Source organism: Sesamum indicum, linkage group LG6, assembly GCF_000512975.1.
Source record: "Sesamum indicum cultivar Zhongzhi No. 13 linkage group LG6, S_indicum_v1.0, whole genome shotgun sequence".
NCBI classification, from domain to species: Eukaryota; Viridiplantae; Streptophyta; class Magnoliopsida; order Lamiales; family Pedaliaceae; genus Sesamum; species Sesamum indicum.
Window position 1 is genome coordinate 9734420 of NC_026150.1, and position 20944 is coordinate 9755363.

At 32.4% G+C, this 20944-nt stretch overlaps 3 protein-coding genes across 3 annotated transcripts; 1 reads left to right on the plus strand and 2 right to left on the minus strand.

Annotated features, from left to right (window-relative positions):
* Positions 2896 to 10736, plus strand: LOC105164214 (primary amine oxidase). Its single transcript, XM_011082825.2, has 5 exons — positions 2896 to 3638; positions 8238 to 8908; positions 9493 to 9606; positions 9728 to 10275; positions 10358 to 10736. Exons 1-5 carry the CDS (start codon positions 2996 to 2998, stop codon positions 10566 to 10568), a joined length of 2187 nt encoding a protein of 728 aa, XP_011081127.1. The 5' UTR covers positions 2896 to 2995; the 3' UTR covers positions 10569 to 10736.
* LOC105164215 (cytochrome P450 93A3-like) lies at positions 11204 to 14980 on the minus strand. Its single transcript, XM_011082827.2, has 2 exons — positions 14027 to 14980; positions 11204 to 11948 (listed from the first exon to the last, which is right to left on the minus strand). Exons 1-2 carry the CDS (start codon positions 14933 to 14935, stop codon positions 11322 to 11324), a joined length of 1536 nt encoding a protein of 511 aa, XP_011081129.1. The 5' UTR covers positions 14936 to 14980; the 3' UTR covers positions 11204 to 11321.
* Positions 17867 to 20609, minus strand: LOC105164267 (cytochrome P450 76C1-like). Its single transcript, XM_011082880.2, has 2 exons — positions 19586 to 20609; positions 17867 to 18713 (listed from the first exon to the last, which is right to left on the minus strand). The coding sequence occupies exons 1-2, from the start codon at positions 20483 to 20485 to the stop codon at positions 18087 to 18089; spliced, it is 1527 nt and encodes a 508-aa protein (XP_011081182.1). The 5' UTR covers positions 20486 to 20609; the 3' UTR covers positions 17867 to 18086.

Here is a 20944-nt window from a genome sequence, read left to right on the forward strand (position 1 = left end):
AGGGAAATTGAAGTATCTATATTTTATGGAACCGAATAATATATGGAATGAGTTAATCAGACAATTTGAACTAAATAATGACAAGTTAAATGGTGCAACTCCATCAAACAATCGTAACAAAATCTTCCACCCTACAACTATAAATAAAAAGATTTTGTTGGTAATTCAATACGACAAGACAAGTTAAACAATTAAGCAGGTTAGACAGTCAATACGACACACAAGTCAAGTCAAGGCACAGACAATAAGCCAAAACTGTTGTGAAAATTGTGTGATCTGTGTTTACAATCATATTTTAAAATAACTTTATATATAAAATATAATTATCTAAATTATCACAATTACATATAGTAAGGAAATGAACGAAATAAACTTAGAAATTAGAAACACTGCACCAAAGGAGAGTCACGACACTTGTGGCAGACCTAAAGTCATGATTGTCTCCCTACGTACAGATTTTAATAGTTGACCATGATTTTCAGGATAAAACTTCATTAGCTCTCAGTAGTGTCTCATCCCATGTGCACAACCATGAGAAGATTATGAACCAGTCCACTGTCACGTTGCAACAATACAAATACTTGTGGGAGTATAAATATTTCTCAACTCATAAGCTATATAAATTTTATATCTATCAATGTGCCAAATGAAGAAAGCTAATGACCCTTTAAATAGTTCTAAAATTTGACCGTTATAAAATTAAGTGGTCTAATTAAAATCATAATATTTTAATAAATTCAAGTATAAATAGGCCATATAAATATATAAAATATAATGGTCAAATATTTATTAAACCTTATAAAATCACAATTAAATCATTATAATTATGGGGCCATAAACCTCAAATAAATATCAAATTAAACTGGCATATTAAGATCAAATAAAGTGTTGGAAATAATTTGATCATGTAGAAAATTTTAAAGCTTATTTCCGATAAAAACAAACACATAACAAATCAAATCGAAAGTTCTCAGTAACGACGAAGTGTTGCAGCCATGAAGGATCGTTAAGTCGACACTCGACTTTCATTCTTGAGAAGATCCAATAATTACATTTGTGTCACTTCATTTCAAACTTAATTTTGAAAAATGACTTGTTTTAGTAATTATTTCTAAGTTAAATCCTATTAAAAGAATATAATCTATACATACAGGTACAGAATAATAACATTGTTTTTTTTAACTTTATAATATATACATTTGTCATTCTCATTAACATTGAAGCCAAAATACAAAATAGTTTATCAAACTTTTTATGCCGTTGTTTGAGGTGCTTGTTTTAGTTCAGAAAATGACTTAACAAAGTTACAAACTTTTCGCTCGTTACCATGAATTACAAAGCTTTTCCCTTGTAGAAACGTACTTACAGAAACTGTCATTTGTGTAAATGGCAGTCCAAAAAATAGGTATAGTTTTTGCAAAAATTTCTAAAGGATTTATTTGTAATTTTTCAAAAAAATAATAGTGATTTGTGTAAATGATGTTGGCGCTTCTAATAAGTGTATTTATAATTTTTTTTAAAAGAATACAAATACTTTATATAAATATATCAAAAATAAAAAAAATAATATAGGTGCAATTGTTCCCAAACTCTTCAACACATGAGAAAGTGCCAAATTCCTATGTGGAGCAAATACAAAATATCAAACCCTATAACCATATAGAGAATTATGTTATTTGTGCTTTACCAATTGAATTATGGAAGTCTTTACTCATTGAAAAGCACATTTTGTCTTTGTTTCCTCGTCAAATTACTGATGTTTTGAAAACGAAACCCACTCACTTCCTTTCACTTTTTCCTCGGATCACAAATAGGAGATATTTTTATTTTATTTTATATTAATATTTAGTATTTCTCCTATTCAATAATTTATGTGGTAATTATTTAATATGATATCAGAATCAAACTAAATAAGAGGTAAAATTGAACTTTTATTTTAGGGTAAATAACAACGATCTCTCGTATGATTTAACAGAATTATAAATATTCTATTATTATTTGAGAAATTATCAATACTCTTTTGATTTTAAGGGTAGTCCAACTGTTAGTCCAATATGTTAATTCCTATTAGGTTTCTATTAATTTTGTGGTAAATTAACCAAAATGCTCTTGTGAACTATAAATTATAATTTCACTTATTTTTTTTAAATTTTTTAAAATTATTTTTAGTGGATAAGTGGACAATTTTCTTACTATGTTTAAACTTTTTCTGTCCACTTCATCACTTTTTTATTTTACAATATTTATTTTTTTACAAAAAATTAAAGAAAGTTGATAATTTTAGATTTTCATTCAAAAATTATAGAATTTCATTACATATCAAGTCATTAAAAATTTCTCAAACAACAACAAACATTCATAATTATTACAGACCAATCTCAAATAGCTTGTTGTAATTAGAACTTACGTTTTTTTTTAATACACACACTCAATACACTCACACGTCCACCCAAATATTGAACTCAAGACCTTGCGTAGGAAATTTAAGTCTTCCCTAATGAATCCATCCAAATTTAAACCCAATACCTTTTTGTAAAGTTTTTTTAGCCCAAGCGTATGGACTATCCCAGGAGATATTGTAACTTACACTTTATTTTATAGAGTATTTTTTTGCCCAATAAGAGGAACATTGGAAGAACGCTTGCAATTTGATCGTATATAGGAAAAATTCTTATTTAAATCATATTTGATCGAATCAAATTAATTTCAAATCAAGTATGATATACACGTTATGTAATTGATTACTTTTTTTAAATTATAAATTAATTATATAATAAATATATTGTACTTATTATATAATTATCTCATATCGGATCAAACTTGAGCTATAGTATAGAGACAAACTTGCGCAAGATTGGGAGGAAGGGACTAATAAATATGTGACTAAAATATTTCTTCAAAATCACAAACCGCGATATTTATCTTTCTTTCCACAAGTTCCTCCTCTATATCAGTAGCCATAACACACACACACACACAACACAGACTGAGAGAGATGGAAGCAAGAAATCTCCTCCGCTACACCTTCTTTCTCTTCTTCGCACTATTACTCGTACTCTTCACTCTCTCCAACCTCCCATCCCCGCCGTCCAACAAGGCGGAGATGCTGGACTGCGCCGCCTACTCCCCCTGGTGCACCTCCAAGAACCGTATCCAATCCAAGAAACCCGACTTTCTCCAGAAACCCACCAACCCCACGCGCCGCCGCCACTCCGTCGACGTTCCACACCATCCTCTCGATCCTCTCACCGTGACAGAGCTGAACACAGTTCGGAAAATCATTCAAACACTCGACTTCTTCAAGAACAAAGCCTATGCGCTTCACTCCGTAGTTCTCGAGGAGCCGGACAAGAAGGTGGTGCTCCGGTGGAAGAAGGGGGATCCCCTTCCACCGAGGAAGGCCGCCGTAGTGGCACGTGTGGGCGGGGCGTCGCACGTGCTGACAGTGGACTTGGGTTCCGGTGAGGTGACCCGCCACGAGACGGGTCATATGTCGGGTTACCCGACTATGACGGTGGAGGACATGACATCGGTGACGTGGGCCCCACTGGCGAGCGCTGATTTCAACCGGACGGTGGTGGAGCGCGGAGTGGATTTGGCGGACCTTGCTTGCCTGCCCATTTCGCTTGGATGGTTTGGTAAGCGTCTTAATTTTTTTGACTGATGTTTGGATTTCGTTTTACAGTTATTTGTCTGAATTTTTATCATCGCTAATTAATATCATTGGTAAAAAATACGATGAAGAATAATCAATCAAGTTTTTTGAGGTGGAGGATGCAAAATATTAATGTTAATTAAAAATCATAATTAATTAAGAATCACGGCAAAATACTATTTTAAATATTTTATTAATTATGATAAAAATTTAATTCGATCAAATTTCTTTATTGGTCCGTCATTTTTCCTTTTCGTCCCTCATTTTAGTCCTTCATCTCTTAAATGTATCATAATAGTTCCTTATATATTAAAAAGATCCCAGTCTTTGGCTGTTAAGTTTTAATGGAATTTAATTAAATTGGATGAAAGGTAAAATTTAAAAAACTCATGTATTATAATAATTATTTTGAATATTTTGTTTAAATTTCTCACTGCATTTTGAATTTGGCCTTCTCAATAGAAGTTACTAAACAATGAGATTTTCAAAAACATTACCAAATAAAGATTGTAGAACATAACAAAATGATATATGTGTTACAATCAAGTTAGATGATGTCAAAAGGCAAAATCAATTATTTATAATAATGAATAAAGTATGTTGATTCAGATTGCAAATTCTTTTTGTTATATATTTTGCATTTTAATACCTTGACGTAGAATATATATTTTATTTCATTTGATTTTGTTTTGGAATAATTATAAGTTGTTTTATTAATATTTTTATTTTTTTATTTAATTATAACATGATAGTTTTCTAATAATTGGCAAATTATAGAAGTATATGAGTTTTTTAGTCCCCGTAGTGGAATATTTTGTTCATTTTAGTTATAGTCCGTTAAATTTAACAATTAAAGATTATAGTGAGATCTATTTAAAAAATTAGCAGTTGTTATGATACATTTGAGATATTAAAACTAAAATGGGATATAAAGTGAAGATGAGGACAAATGGATAGATTTGGCCATTTAAGTTTTCATGTGTACATTATTGATCGTTATTGAAAATATTGATTTACCATAATTTTTAAATTGTATGATAATAATTAATGTATAGGAAGTGTTTTTCGAAAATTTTTACAGAAGTGATTTTGGTAGAAGAAATTAGAGGTTGTAGTTAAATGTAGACCAAACAAAAACTAATTTAGATCGTGTTTGGAAAAATTTGCACTTATTGTTTGTTAGTAATAATTATATTTTCAAAAAGATTAATAAATTTTAATTTGATTAATATATTTTATATTTAATTTTTGAAAAATATATTAATAAAAAAGATGAATGGTAAGACACTTTGAATTATTATACAATTTTTACTAGTGGAATAATATTCCCCACATCATTAAAAAAACATGAGTTTTTTCAACTTATCTTTCATTAGTAAAATATTTCAATTTCATTAATTTTAACTATTAAGAATTATAGTGAGATCTATTTAAAAAATTAGCAGTTGTTATGATACATTTGAGATATTAAAACTAAAATGGGATATAAAGTGAAGATGAGGACAAATGGATAGATTTGGCCATTTAAGTTTTCATGTGTACATTATTGATCGTTATTGAAAATATTGATTTACCATAATTTTTAAATTGTATGATAATAATTAATGTATAGGAAGTGTTTTTCGAAAATTTTTACAGAAGTGATTTTGGTAGAAGAAATTAGAGGTTGTAGTTAAATGTAGACCAAACAAAAACTAATTTAGATCGTGTTTGGAAAAATTTGCACTTATTGTTTGTTAGTAATAATTATATTTTCAAAAAGATTAATAAATTTTAATTTGATTAATATATTTTATATTTAATTTTTGAAAAATATATTAATAAAAAAGATGAATGTTTAATTTAATAATGCTCCCACTAAGTACTATAATTGTGGATTACATATCCAATAATTAAACTTGAATGATTATAAAAAAAAGTATCATTTTATTAATTAAAAATTGCCATTTAATTTATGTTTTTAAATAATATAAGAATAATATAATTAGATAACATGGCAAATAAAATATAAAATTCTGAAATAATAAGTATGTGAAAGTGTAAACTTAATTATTGTTAATTATTTAAATTATTTAAAAACTCCAATATCAACTTTAAATATACAATTTTAAAAAGGGTCAATAGCAATTTATTTCCATGTGATATTGAAAATGAGCATATTACCCCCCCTATGAAAAAAATTTAGTAATTTAACCCCCTATACTTTTTAAAATGAAGCAATTTACCAAATACAGGGAGGTAAGTTGCTTCATGTTAAAAATCATAGGGAGGTAAATTGTTGTATTTTAAAAAATATAGGGAGATAAATCGCTATTTATTTTATCATAAGGGGATAATTTGCTCATTTACAATATCACAAGAGGCTTGTTTTTCCAATTTTAAAAATAATGAGGTAAAGTAGAAAAAAATAATGTTGGATTTATTTACACAAGAAGTCAAACAAGCTTGAAGCACCCGGTAAGGTGCTCCTAATGTTTGGCCTAAAAACATTTTTTTTAGTAGTTTTAAAAACAGAAAATGACATCCTAAACACCTCAAAAGTATTTTTTTGGTATTAAAAGCTGAAAAATGCTTTTTTAAAACTCCCGCAAACACTCACATCAGTCCGTCAATATAATTCACTTTATTTAGAAAATTTAATACTTTTTTTTAAATAATGCAAATATTTTCTCTTATACATACATATGTATATATATTTTCTATTGACTAACATTTTTCAAAGAGAAATGGAAGTTAATGTTATCAACTATTAATATAGTAATTCGTGAAAAGCTGCTTGATCATACGAAATTATAAACTTTGTTATTGGGGTTAATTAGTTTGTCGGAAACGGTAAAAGCGTCAAAAGAAATGGAAAATTAGTTACTGAAATTAGATCTTGAATTGCACTGTAATCGTGTATTAAAAAGGTTAATGATACTCATATGGAAAATGCTGATTATATTGAGAATGGAAAGGACGATTTCAAGGAATATTAATTAAAAATTACAAAATAATCGTGGTTTAAAGAATTTTAATCATGGAAAAAAATTAATGTAAAGAGTCTGGATTTATTCATATAAAATGTTGGATTTAAATTCATGTTATCTTATTTTAAAAAATAAGATGTATATTGATCATCCATTTATCTAGTGTAATACATTTAAAACACCGTTCCAAGACAGCACAATAAAAATTTGGCCAACGATCACAATCTAAAAATAATGATAAATTAATACTAACTATCATAAATTAAATAAATAAAAAATATTAAGTCGTGATCATGATTAATTAATATTTTCATAATATGATCAAAATATTTATTATAATTTTTAGATGTGCTTAATATTTTGATCTCGTTTATCACTAATAGTCATTGTGTAACTATTTGCTATGTCTTTTTTTTTTTTTATAATTTTGATAATTAGTCATGATAAAAGTCATATTTTCTGGCTTAATTATTTTTTATTACTAAAAAAAGAAAATTCTAAAAATATAATTTATTTAATCATATAATATTTTTGTGTTAATTCGTTAACAAGAACCAAGCAAAAGCTGGACACTGACGCGTGTCAGCTCAAATGCTGACCTTCAGCATCAATTGAGGCTGGCTTGGGGCTGCAGGTCAGCTTTTGAGAATTCATTTTATTTTTTATTTTTTTTATAAAATATATCTTATAATAGATGTTGTCCATGAGTTCGAGTCGTGGACAACATCTACGGTTCAATTTTTTTTTTCAAAAATGATTTTTTTCATCAAGTCGTGCATATTGTCCATAATTTGACACAAAAATATTATATGATTTAAATTAATTATATTTTTATATTTTTTTTAGTAATAGAAAAATAATTTTCAAATATCATATTTTCAATATAATTCGATATAAGATTTTAAATAGAGTTCAAAATTAGTTAAAATTCAGTAGTTTGAATTAATAACCTATTTTGAGGTGCGTTGCATTATTAATTATACTAATGAGAAAATAATCCCTCAAAATGAAAATTATTAATTATATGTTAATCGCTTTACAATATTTATTTTCCCTTTTCACCTTTTAATCACTAACCGAGTTCGAGATGTGTTGGAAATTAATTATTAACAAGTTAATAAGATTACTCTATGGCATAGAGTATTAATCAGTGAAAATTATTACTTAAATTTATTTAATAAGATGTGGTCATAAAATTGTCAAATAATTAATATTCATAACAAGTGAGGTAACAAATTCTTACATTTGATTTTGTAGTCCAATTATGAGCCGATGAATGTGGCATGGACCAATAATGTTTTGCTCCGATGGTAAATTTGATGTCCCGTGAACAATTTTAAAATCGTGGTTCAAGTTTCATCTGATTTGTTCAATTTTTTTAATTATATTGACGTATTTATTGAATCGACACAATTTATTGTACTGTACGTATTGTCAGTTCATTGAAATCTTGATTTAATCATGTATTTACCACTTCGTGAAAGAAAAAAAGAAAAAAGATAGAATGCGGTTAGAACTTTGTATCACACGACCTGTGTTCCTTTTAAAATATAAGAAAAATAAAATTGTATGCAAATTCTAATTGGATAGATCGTTGCTATTTTATTTTCCAGGTAAGAGTGAGGAGAACAGGAGATTGATCAAAGTCCAATGTTACTCCATGAAGGACACCGCCAACTTCTACATGCGACCAATCGAAGGCCTGACAGTGCTGGTAGATTTGGACACCAAAGAAGTTGTTCACATAACTGACAAAGGCAAAAACATACCAATTCCAAACGCCGCCAACACAGACTACCGTTTTGCGGCCCAGAATTCCTACCAAAGCCTGGTGAATCCCATCTCCATTGAGCAACCAAAGGGCCCAAGTTTCACCATCCAGGATGACCATTTGGTCAAGTGGGCAAACTGGGAATTTCACCTCAAACCCGACCCGAGAGCCGGGGTGATCGTTTCCCGGGCCATGGTCCGGGATTCGGGAACCGGTGAGATGAGGAATGTGATGTACAAAGGGCTGACTTCCGAGTTGTTCGTGCCCTACATGGATCCTACTGACGCGTGGTACTTTAAGACGTACATGGATGCAGGGGAATACGGGTTCGGGCTGCAGGCAATGCCGCTCGACCCGCTTAATGATTGTCCGAGGAACGCGTATTACATGGATGGTGTGTTTGCGGCAGCTGATGGCACGCCTTACGTTAGGTCGAATATGGTTTGCGTTTATGAGAGCTATGCGGGTGATATTGGATGGCGACACTCGGAGAGCCCGATCACTGGAATGGAGGTACGTATAGTTTCTTATGTAATTTTATAGGGATTAAATACAACAAGTTCCCTGTAAATATACTAATCGGCGAAAAATATTCCCTAACAAAAAGAGAAACGCAACGCTACCCCTCTTATAAAAAACAGGACAACATGGCCACTGATGGGAAACTTGTGTTTTTGGTTTTATGTGCATGAACTATTTGCAAGTAGTCCTATTTGTTATGATTTTCTTTTTTAAATTTCAATTATCCCGTGTACTTTCCGTTCAATAATTAATGAAAAGGCAAGTGGAAGTACTAAAAGTTCCGTCAATTATTGGATGAGAATGCACATAAGAGTTAAAATTGAGAAAAATTTCAACTTACAGGATGTAATGTGAGAAAACCATAACAAATGGGACTTTTTTAAAAAGACCCTAACATATGGGATAAAAAATGTAATTTTCTCTCCACCGAGACGGGAGGCATGAGCTTCTTTTTTAAAAGTTCAGTGGTAATGTTACTTTTTCTTTTAGGGGAGTTTTATGCCTATTAGTGTTGTTCGGAGTTACTTCAGTAAGTTCTAATGTGATGTCCGTTACACAACTTTTATAATCGGCAGATTCGAGAGGTGAGACCGAAAGTGACTCTGGTGGTTAGGATGGCAGCTTCAGTCGCCAACTACGACTACATTGTGGACTGGGAGTTCCAAACAGATGGGCTAATCAGAATCAAGGTAAGTGCCTAATTGGGGTTCTATCAATCATTTTCATGGAGCATTCTTCTCATGATGTAACCTGCCGGTATTGTACATAGTGCTGATATAGTAGTATTCTTGATGCCTGTTGCTGCACCAGGTCGGGCTGAGTGGAATACTGATGGTGAAAGGCACTCCTTATGCCAACATGAACCAAGTTAACGATCAAGAAAGCCTCTACGGCACACTCTTGTCCGAGAATGTCATTGGTGTGATCCACGACCACTTCATCACATTCTACCTCGACATGGACGTTGACGGCTCCGACAACTCGTTCGTCAAAGTCAATCTCCAACGAGCATACACCTCCCCTGAAGAGTCTCCTAGAATGAGCTACTTGAAAGCAGTGAGAAACGTGGCCAAGACCGAAAAAGATGCACAAATAAAGCTCAAACTCTATGATCCATCTGAATTCCATGTCGTTAACCCGACGAAGAAAACGAGGGTGGGCAACCCCGTTGGCTACAAGGTGGTGCCTGCAGGCACTGCTGCTAATCTGCTCGACGTCAATGATCCCCCACAAAAGCGTGGAGCGTTTACAAACAACCAAATTTGGGTCACTCCTTACAATGAAACCGAGCAGTGGGCCGGTGGCCTGTTCGTGTACCAGAGTCACGGTGAAGATACGTTGGAAGTATGGGCTAACAGGTAATGATTAGCGTTGCGTTCTTTGTTTTAGGCCGTAAATTTTTTGTTGTTCTCGTGGCGCTTGAATGAAGTCTTCTTGCAGGGATAGGGAGATTGAGAATAAGGATATCGTCGTCTGGTACACATTGGGCTTCCATCACGTCCCCTGTCAGGAAGACTTCCCCATTATGCCGACGGTGTCAGCCAGCTTCGACCTGAAGCCGGTGAACTTCTTTGAGAGCAATCCCATTCTCAAGATTCCTCCCAATGTTGAGAGTGATCTGCCAATTTGCAAGGCTGATGCTTCAGCTTGACAAGTACTACATTTTTGTGCACATGTTGAAGAAATTAAGGACTTGCATTGTTGTATATAGTAGTTTGTCTATCATAATCAGAAATCAAACACTGCTCCAGGTTAATAAAATGTTTCTAGTAACGTGTGACATTTATAATTCTAAATATTATGGAAGTTTTACTGCTAATAATTGAATTCTCAACACCCCTGCAACAGAAAATATGATCAGAAAGTATGATTGAGCTCTGTATTTTGATTTTCAAAATAAAACTACTTAAACCAATTTTGACCCTCAAAACAATTTTTTTTATCGTCTTCAATTTTTGTTTACCTGTCCTCAAACCGTTTTGACTAATATTCCTTATGGACTATTTATTTTACCTGCCTTCATTTTTTTTACAATTTTTCAAATTTTTTATTTTCTATAAATTTCAGCAATGATAAAATAATAATGCCCATTGTACTGTGTATGGACTAAATAATTATTTTTCATTTGAGAAAATTATTTGTAATTTTGAAACAATGATGAGTATTTTTAATTATGTCAAACCTTAAAAAAAGTAACTGTAACTTATCTTATGTATTATGATATATTACGAAGGTTTCTTGCAATTCATGTATTATGATATATTACGAAGGTTTCTTGCAATTCCTGTGATAGTCGAAATATCTCTTATTGATCATAATTATTCCCAAACTATTGATGCAATAAAATACTCCATGAACTATTACATAATGCAAATTGTCAACCACAACATATGCCACCTTACACTCACCAATACATATTCAGATCAGGCAACCTCAAAGAGGGTATAGCAACAAGTGGCTTACTTTTCTTCATGACAAGGCCAAACTTCTCAGTTAGATCAAGATTTTCCCCCTCAGGCAACCGCCAGTCAAACGAGTGCAAGAACGAAGCCAGCAAATACATAACCATTCTCTCAGCCAGGGGAAGACCGGGACACAGCCGTCTCCCTGATCCAAATGGCAGATAGTGAAAATTATTTCCCATGTAATCCCATTTGTAAGTATCGTTTAAAAACCTTTCAGGCTTGAATTCCAATGGATTCTCCCACACCTGTGGGTCCTTATAGTTAGACCAAACATTCAAGATGACTCTGGAGCCCTTTGGGATTGTGTATCCACCAAGAACGGTGGATTGGCTTGGTCGCCTAGGGAGTAGCAGGGGCGCTGGCGGATGCAGTCGAAATGTTTCCTTGATGACTGCATTCAGGTAGTGCAGTTTGGGCATGTGGGATTCTTCTACGATGTCGTTCAATCCCACGACATCGTCTAGTTCTTGCTGCACCGTTCTCATTACCTGTGAATTATGGAATATCTCCGCCATAGCCCACTCAACAATCGTTGCTGTCGTTTCCGTCCCGCCTATGATAATGTCCTGTTGTGTGGAGGATTTGTTGCTGTATTAGATGAAACAAGCTGAAGATTTCTCATCATGTTTCTTAGGTGATGCTGGTGGAATACTTGAAAAATTAAGTTTAGACATATGTTATAATTAGACTCATGATATTCATCTCAATTACAGAATCTTTTTGCATAAATGATGTTTGGCCAAATTCAAATCACATAGAAAAAATGCCCTATCAAATCAGAAGTAGTGTATTTAATTTAGTGTGACCAGGCCGATTTGAAATAAAATTTTCCCTCAGTGACATGGGGAAACACTAGACCAGTGTTGCATTTGAAATAGATTGGGTTGGGTTGGGTTTACAAAAAAAAAAATTACCATTTGCTACAAAATTAATGGCTACGGCTAAAAATCATGATGAATAATTATTATTGATCACGGTTAAATAAAATTATGCAAAAAATTTAATTTTTCCACCATGAAAAAGTTATTTGCCACAACTAAGAGCCATGTAAATGTTTTAGCCACCTTCGTAAAAACTATGGCCAACAACCATTTTGTGGTCGTAGTTAATGACTATATGGTATGATTATTTATTATTAACTATGACAATTAACTATAATCAAATATTATATTTGTTGTACTGGTTGAAATATTTGAAATTGGTTATAATATGGGTTGAATTTAATTAACTCCAAGCAGATTATTAGTCCTATACGAGTTCTAATAAGCCTAAAAAGTATTTCATTGTAGCTGAGTTTTCTAATGGTGAATTAAATGTTATTTTTAATAATATTATGTGATAGAAACCAGATTTTACTATAACCATACTTATACAAGTTTTTCTTATACATATATATTTCAAAAAAAAAGTGATTATCGAGGTATAATATTTTATAATTATATCCGATTTCATAATTACACACACAGTTAGCTAACAACTAGCCCACACATATATATAGCCCCAACCAATTCATCTTCCATTTATGATCCGTATATTTACCTCATTTTAGACTCAATTCATTTTGAATTCATTCCATTTAGATGCTGTACCACCTAAAAATTTTATACAATCTCCAATTGGGATAATTAAAGTTCATTTTCTGCATCAGATTATGGGCTTAATACAATTTATCTGTTATGATATTGTAAATGAACAAATTATCTTGTATAATAAAAAAAATAGTAATTTACCTGCTACGCTTATCAAAATGAAGCAATTTACCTTCCTAGATAGGGAGTTAAATTGCTTCATTTTAAAAAAAAAAAATATGAGTATAAATTACTGTTTAGAAAAACACAAACAAGTAAATTGCTATTTTTTTTTTACAAAAAAGTAATTTTTTATTTACAATATTATAGGGGTTGCTTGTATTTTTTTTATTAGATTAATTATCGGCTTATGATTAAATAAATACTTAGTTTTTTCTTTACCTTCAAAATATAATAATGTCTTTTTTCATGCATAAAATATACTTTTTGGACTCGAGAGGGCTCTTATGTAGTGGGGTATAAGTGTACCTAATAACTTTTTACTGAAAATTGAATAAGCACTCAAATCTACTAATTAATAATTGACAAAAATATCATTTTTTTCCATGCAAATTTGGTCGCAAGGAACTAAATTGTAATAGAAACTGAAACCTGAGCCCGATTTAAGGTAAAAACCTTTTACATGAAAATACCCCTGATTTTAATGATTGCATAATAATTAGCCCAATTCGTTGGGTTTTCATTCATTTTTTGTTGTGAATCGATCAAAATGCCTTTGTGGATTAAAATTTATAATTTTATATATTTTTTAATTTTTTTTATTTTTTTATGGACTAAGTGAATAAATTTTTTATAATTTTAAAAAATTTTCCATCCACCATGTTTTATTTTTTAATAATTTTTTAAATTTTTTTAAAAAATAAAAAAAAATATTGTAAGAATAAAGTCGATAATTTTATAACTCCATCCAAGAATTACAAAATTTCATCAAACGTTAGGGGGCATTTATAATTTTCTAAACAATAAAGGTTTATTCATAATTATGTCAAATTCCAAGGTCGCTGTATTTTCCTGAAAAAAAAAAAAAAAAAAGTGAAGAAATGGGAGACACTTACCATCAACAGGGCCTTAATTTGAGTGAGAGTCATTGATTCCTCAGCAACATTCTGCTCCTTGAGTTCCAGCAGAATCTGCACGAAGTCCTTTCCTCTCTTGGCATTCGAAAGTTCTCCCGCAACCTGCTCAGAATCCATGATCTTCAACCTATCATTTATAACATAATCGAGAATCTCATCGAAGCTCGGCAGAAGGTCCTTCATTTCCTGCACAATTCCCTGGAAATCAAACCTGGCCAAGACAGGGAAAAAATCAGACAGGTTAGGCTTTTCCAATAGCTCAATGAATTTCGACACCTTCTCCCTGAACTCGGCACCAATCCTGTCGCGCTTCTCCCCTTCAAACGTTCCTCCCCAGAGCAAGCTCATTACAGCATTGAGCTCAGTGACGAAAATCAGCTCACCAATATCAACGCCCGTCCCAATCTTTTCGTGCACGTTTCTGATCGCCCTTCTGACCTCGTTTCTCCGAAGGATGTATGAGGCGTCCAGGCTTGCGTTACTCAGCATCTCATGTGCAAATACCTTTCTCAGGTTACGCCAATAGGGCCCGTAGGGCGAGTTGATAATGTCGACTCCGCCAGTGCCTAATAATGCTGCAATAGTAGGATCACGGTTGGCGAAAACCGTGTCCAGATCGCGAACTACCTGTTTTATCAGGGATGGCGAGCTGATAACGATACATAGTTTGCTGCCGAGCCAGAGCTTGTAGATTTGGCCGTACTTACGAGCCAAGATGGTGAACTGAAGGTGCAAGTTTCTATCTAGAAAGGGCAAGTACCCGAGGATTGGGAGGCCTCGGGGGCCTGGAGGCAATTCCGTTCTTGAATTATTGAGCATCCAGGAATACCAAAACACTGACGCTAGAAGAAATATGATGCTGGAAACTGCAAGAGGAAGCAGATCCATATTCCTCTTCTTTTTTGTTACACGTTAACAAATAATGAAGAGAAAATGTTGGCCTTGTACGGAACCAAAGAAGTGGATGACATTGATAAAGGTTTATCAGAACGTATATAGCTACAGTACATATTTTGACAACCGACACAAAGATTAACTTTTGGACAGATGGCCCATTTTCGTGGCTTACTTATATTTTGTTTATAAAAGAGAAATAATTTACAAGTCTACCCACGTTTTTTGGTAGACTTACAGATGTCTCTCACGTTTTTTAAATTTTTTTAACGAGTGATAACCACTCATGTAAAAACTCTTTTTTTCATCCTTAAACAAATGCAATTTACCTCCTATTATATAAAAGAAATAATTTGAAAGCCTACCCCTAAAATGGGTAGACTTACAGATGTCTCTCACGTTATTTAATTTTTTTCAATGAGTGATAACGACTCATGAATTTTTTTTTTCCCCTCAAAGAAATGCGATTTACCTCATGTTATATATAAAATAAGTAAAACCCCACTGTAAAAAAAATTAGCGAATCATCCCATTGTATTTTAAAAAATGAAGCAAATTATCTCCTAACAATAGTTTAGATATGTGGGTAATTTGCTTCATTTTTCAATACACAGGGGATAATTTGCTATAGCAAATTATTTTTTTATAGTATTTTTTTGCTTATTTTTCATATCATATGGGTAAATTGCATTATTTCCTAAAATAAAAAAAAATCCCGGGAGTCGTTAAGTAACTTAACAACTTGGGGCCGTTATCTGACTTGACTTTGCTCTTTTTTCTTTTATTTAATTAATTCTGATTGATATTTATTTAATATTTAATAATCAATTATTATTCTGATGTATAAATTATAATTATGATATAATTTGTATGAAGTATTTTAAATATTAGTAATTGAAAATATATTGGATGCATAATTGATTATTTAATAAAATAATTGCATAAAAAAATGCAATCAACTATTACAACATTAGGATAACTATAATACTAATAATGTTCGTACATCCTACAAGTGTGTCGTTGCCGTCAAAATCTTTCTATTTACTCACCTACTAGGTCTGTAGGCTGTTTTTTTTCTTAATCATCATTATTGCATGCACAACCAATTTGATACGTCGTAGAATTCGACTCCAATTAGTCACGATACGCTAAATAACAAAAATTAAATTAATAAAAAGTTATAACCTAATGATGTTTTTAAATAATACCAAGGCCAGGATCAAGATCAATTAGGTGGTATTATGACTCCAAATTTAGTCTTGTTATATGAGATGGGATCTCTCATTTTGTTTGAATCAACTTTATCAATTATGCCCCGTAATTAAAGAATTTTGCACATTAACTATAAAATTCGGTATTTACTACTTTTCGGTGAAATTCTCACTGATGTAGTTTCCACCTTTGAATTCATTTTTTTTTCAGAATATTATGTGGCAAACAAAAATTTAAAAGGAAAAAGAGAAAAATAAAAAAAAACACAACTTGGCTGACCATGCCTGGTCAATATTTTGGATTAAATATGCTAATATTTTTAATCGAAATAAATTACAGCTACTTCACTAAAATTTTGCATAATTATAAATACTTTTTTATTATTTAAAAAATTATAAGTACCATCTTCAAATTAAAAATAATAATATAGCCTCTAAATAGTGATGTAGACATTAATAGTCCACTTCCACACTTGCTGAAATTTTTTAAATAATAAAAAAAATATTTGAAAAAAATAAAAAGATTGAGAGTAGGAAAAATAAATAATTTATAGGAAATATTAGTCCATAAAAATATTTTTAAAAATTCTAAAAAATATATAAAATTATAAGTTATAACTAAAGGGACATTTTGGGTGAATTCACCATAGAATTGAATGAAAGCCTAATGAAGGATAATGGAATGGGCTTGTTGTAGACGGTTTCTAAAATGAGGAGGGTATTTATAATTTTTCGACAAGAAAGAGGCATTTATAATTAGGAATAATTATTTACACTCATTGATCTATGGCCTGTTCACACAAATCACCCATATCTTTTAAATAATTGCACATACGCCCACGAAAATATCATTATCATTTACACAAATCACCCCTTATCTTTTCGAAAAGTTACACACTCTCCCTGAAAATGTTTGCATCATTACACAAACGACCTCTATTTTTTGACTGTCAAGAATAATTTCTGTAATTATGTAAAAGATTGGGATGATTTGTGTAAATGAACCATAGGTTAAGAGGTGTAAATATAATTATCACTTATAATTATTCCAAATTTCAAGAGAAATTATTGTAATTTATCCTTTTAGTTATAATCCTGAATTGCAAATTCAAAATAAAAGAGAACCAAAAAGTGTCACTCCTATAATTATAGGAGCAAAATTGCATTGATGCAGGAATATTTATGCTAAAGTCTTCAGAGAACTTCACAAGGCTATAACGGTCCATGTTCGAATATCGTATCGGACTCTCCAAAACCTTTCCAGAATCTCCTTATTAAAAGTCACCAAATAGACCTTTCTATTGGTTGGTTCAAACTAAGTATTAATGTCTCGAAAAGACCTAGTACTACTTACTAATATGTTGAAACTACTGCAGCACGCAAATGATTTTAAATCAATAATACACGTGAAATTGTATAATTAGATCGACAACTATAAATATTGGCTCTTTTCAAGTACAACTTTTGCTACCCATACTATTACATTCTCTCTTCGAGAACCAAGATTTAGCTTGAGAATCGGAGAGCTTTTGCCAGTAACCCTCCGTTCTAGGCCTTAAAGTTGTGTCACTTTTGCAGGCGTTGCACTGCTCCAAAGAGAATTTCTTTGCTTCCGGAGTGGCAAAACCCATTGATCCATCACTAAAATACCTTAGATAAATATTGTTGTTTTTTTGGGGACAACATGCATTTTCCTATGACAAAATAACTGATGAAGAGGAAAAATTGACAAGTTCCACGAAGGAACTTCTTAATTTTATTCATGTTAATTTATCCAGGATCAAGTATCCACATGTGTGAACTTATTACAATGGTATTGACTGTCGAACATGAAACTAAATATGTAAAAACAAAACTAAGTGGTCTATTGTTCTAGTTTACTGCCTAACAAGCAAACAATTAACCACTTTACTTTATATGTCAGTTTTGTGACACTAAACATACAAGTTTTTATCAGACAATCTGGGACTGGATATAGCAACCAACGGGGTGTTTTTCCTCAACACAATCCCAAATCTCTCGGACACGTCATATTTTTCACATTCTCGTAGTTTCCAGTCAAATGAATGCAGAAACGAAGCCAATAGATAGGTTACCATTCTTTCTGCCAGGGGTAGGCCAGGGCATACTCTTCTCCCGGATCCAAATGGGAGATAATGAAAATTGTTGCCACTAAAATCCCACTTTTGAGGATCGATGAAGAACCTATCGGGCCTGAATTCCATTGGATTATCCCAAATGGAAGGATCTCTTTGGATTGCCCATACGTTGATAAAGACCCTGGTGTTCTTCGGGACTGTGTATCCTCCGACAATCGCAGACTGATTCGAAGACCTTGGAACTAGGAAGGGCACTGGAGGATGTAAGCGCATTGTTTCTTTAATAACTGCTTGCAGATAATGTAATTTGGGCAAGTGGAACTCTTCAACTAAGGTGTTTGTCCCCACTACGTCAGATAATTCTTTTTGCACCTTGTTCATGACCTCGGGATTGTTCATAAGCTCAGAAAATGCAAACTCAATCGTCGTCGCAGTAGTGTCAGTGCCTCCAAATATGAGGTTCTATCAAAGAGAATGTGTACAAAACTTTTCTTTTAGTGAACATGTACAGATGCATTTTAAAAAATATAAGTACTCTAATATTACTGACACGACATAATTCTCACTATGGTTTGATATGAATTTCATTGATTTTGAAAAAGTATATCAAATAAACAATAATATAGCCAAAATTGTTATGATTTTGAAAATTGAAGTATTGACTACAATTAAACATATTTGTTATGATTTAATTTTATTTATAATCAAAATTTTTGCCATGATTTTTAGCTATTAATAATATTTTGCTCTTGCTTATAAAACAATTGGTAATCACTCGTACAAATTCATAATTTTTTACTTTAGTCATAGAAATCAATTGTAACAAATAAAAAATCATATTTCTTCCCTCCCCATGTATATATAATTTAGGATTCTCCCATATGATAATTAAAAGGATTGAAGGTATTTTTGGTCTTATAACTTAGTTCATTTGATATTTTGATTCTTTAATTTTCTAATATAGTATTTTGGTTCTATATCTTTTATATTTTCCAACGATAAGGATGAACTTTGGCAAAAGAAATGAGTGAAATATAAAAAAATTAAAAAATACAGGATCAAAATGCTACTTTAGAAAGTTAAAAAACAAAATATTAGAAAAAATGAGTCAACAGTAACAATAACTCCAAGTTTAAGAAGTCACGTGAGATTTACATGTATTTTTCTTGAGAAAAAGGCGGACCATGGTAAAAAGGGAATTGAAATCGCAAAAATAAAAAAAATACTAAACTAAAAATGATATCATAAAAATTTAATGGATGAAAATGCCAAATTACCTAAGTTACCATACCTAAAAATGCATTTTTAGCCTAATTAAAATACCAGAAACTTACATGCAACATGGCCTTGAGTTGTCTCACAGTGATATTTGACATTTCCACATCCTCGTTCTTCTTCAGCTCTAAAAGAATTTGGACAAAGTCCTTCTTCCCCTCATTCTTCACTCCGGCCGGCCTCTCATGTTCGGCAATAACGTCGTCCAGAATTTTGTCGACAGATTCCATTTGATTTTCCATTTTCTTTTTTATTCCCTGGAAATCAAACCTGGAAAGAACTGGGAAATAATCAGAGACATTGGGCGTTCCTATCAGATCATTAACCTTTGAGATCACGGCCCTGAACTCCGCTCCAAGCCTCTTACCCTCTTCCCCTTCAATCTTCCCACCCCACAAAAGGTTCATCACAAGATTGAGCTCAGATGCAAAAGCTAACTCGCCAACGTCAATGGGTTCCCCAATCTTGGAATACACATGTCTGATGGCGTTCCTCACCTCGTCCTTCCTGAGCTCGTACGATGCCTCCAGGCTGCTGTTACTTTGCATCTCGCGTGCTAATATCTTCCGCATCAAGCGCCAGTTGGAATTTTGTGGCGAAAACGCGATATCGTTTGCACCACCACTGAGAACTAGTGTTGCAACGGTCGCATCACGATCAGCGAAAATCGGGTCTTGATCACGAACGACCTGTTTTATCAGGGATGGCGAGGCGATAACGACAGTCAGTTTGCTGCCTAGCCGGAGCTTATATATTGGGCCGTATTGCCGTGCCAAGTCCGTAAACTGCTGGAGTATATCACTGCGCAGAAACGGCAAATATCCAAGAATTGGCAAGCCCTGGGGTCCTGGCGGCAAGGGAGGCGTTTTTCCGGCCAGACGTGATGAGGATTTTATGTACCAAAAAATGGATGCTAGTACGATTGACACTAAAAGAGCTTTCGTGTAAAAAGGATCCATTTAGGTTTTCTTGGTAGATGTAGAAATAATTTGAAAGGGTTTTTATTTAGATATGATTCCTTCGATGAGGGCCGTTGTATATATAGGTGAACGATCTTTTATTTTATTTGAATGTTACCTCATACGATGCATAAATGAAAAAATGCTGTCATTTTTATAATAGGTAAAAAGAGAAGAATAGAGAACTTATGGTCGTAAATTTCTAGTGTAATAGTGGTGTGTTGGCATCATTACAGCCTCATTCGAACATGAGAAAGAATAGCTACATTGATCGTGGAAAGTGTGTGTGCTTGGTTGAATTCTTGTGTGTTGAGGATGAGAGTAAAGCACACTAATTAAGAATATGAAACGAGAAATCAAGAAATAGATTACATACATATAATTTTAGGATGGTTCATTTTCAAAACCAAAGAGGAAGGGTGTTTCTTATACGTTCTAGATTGCTTGTTAAGACTTTTT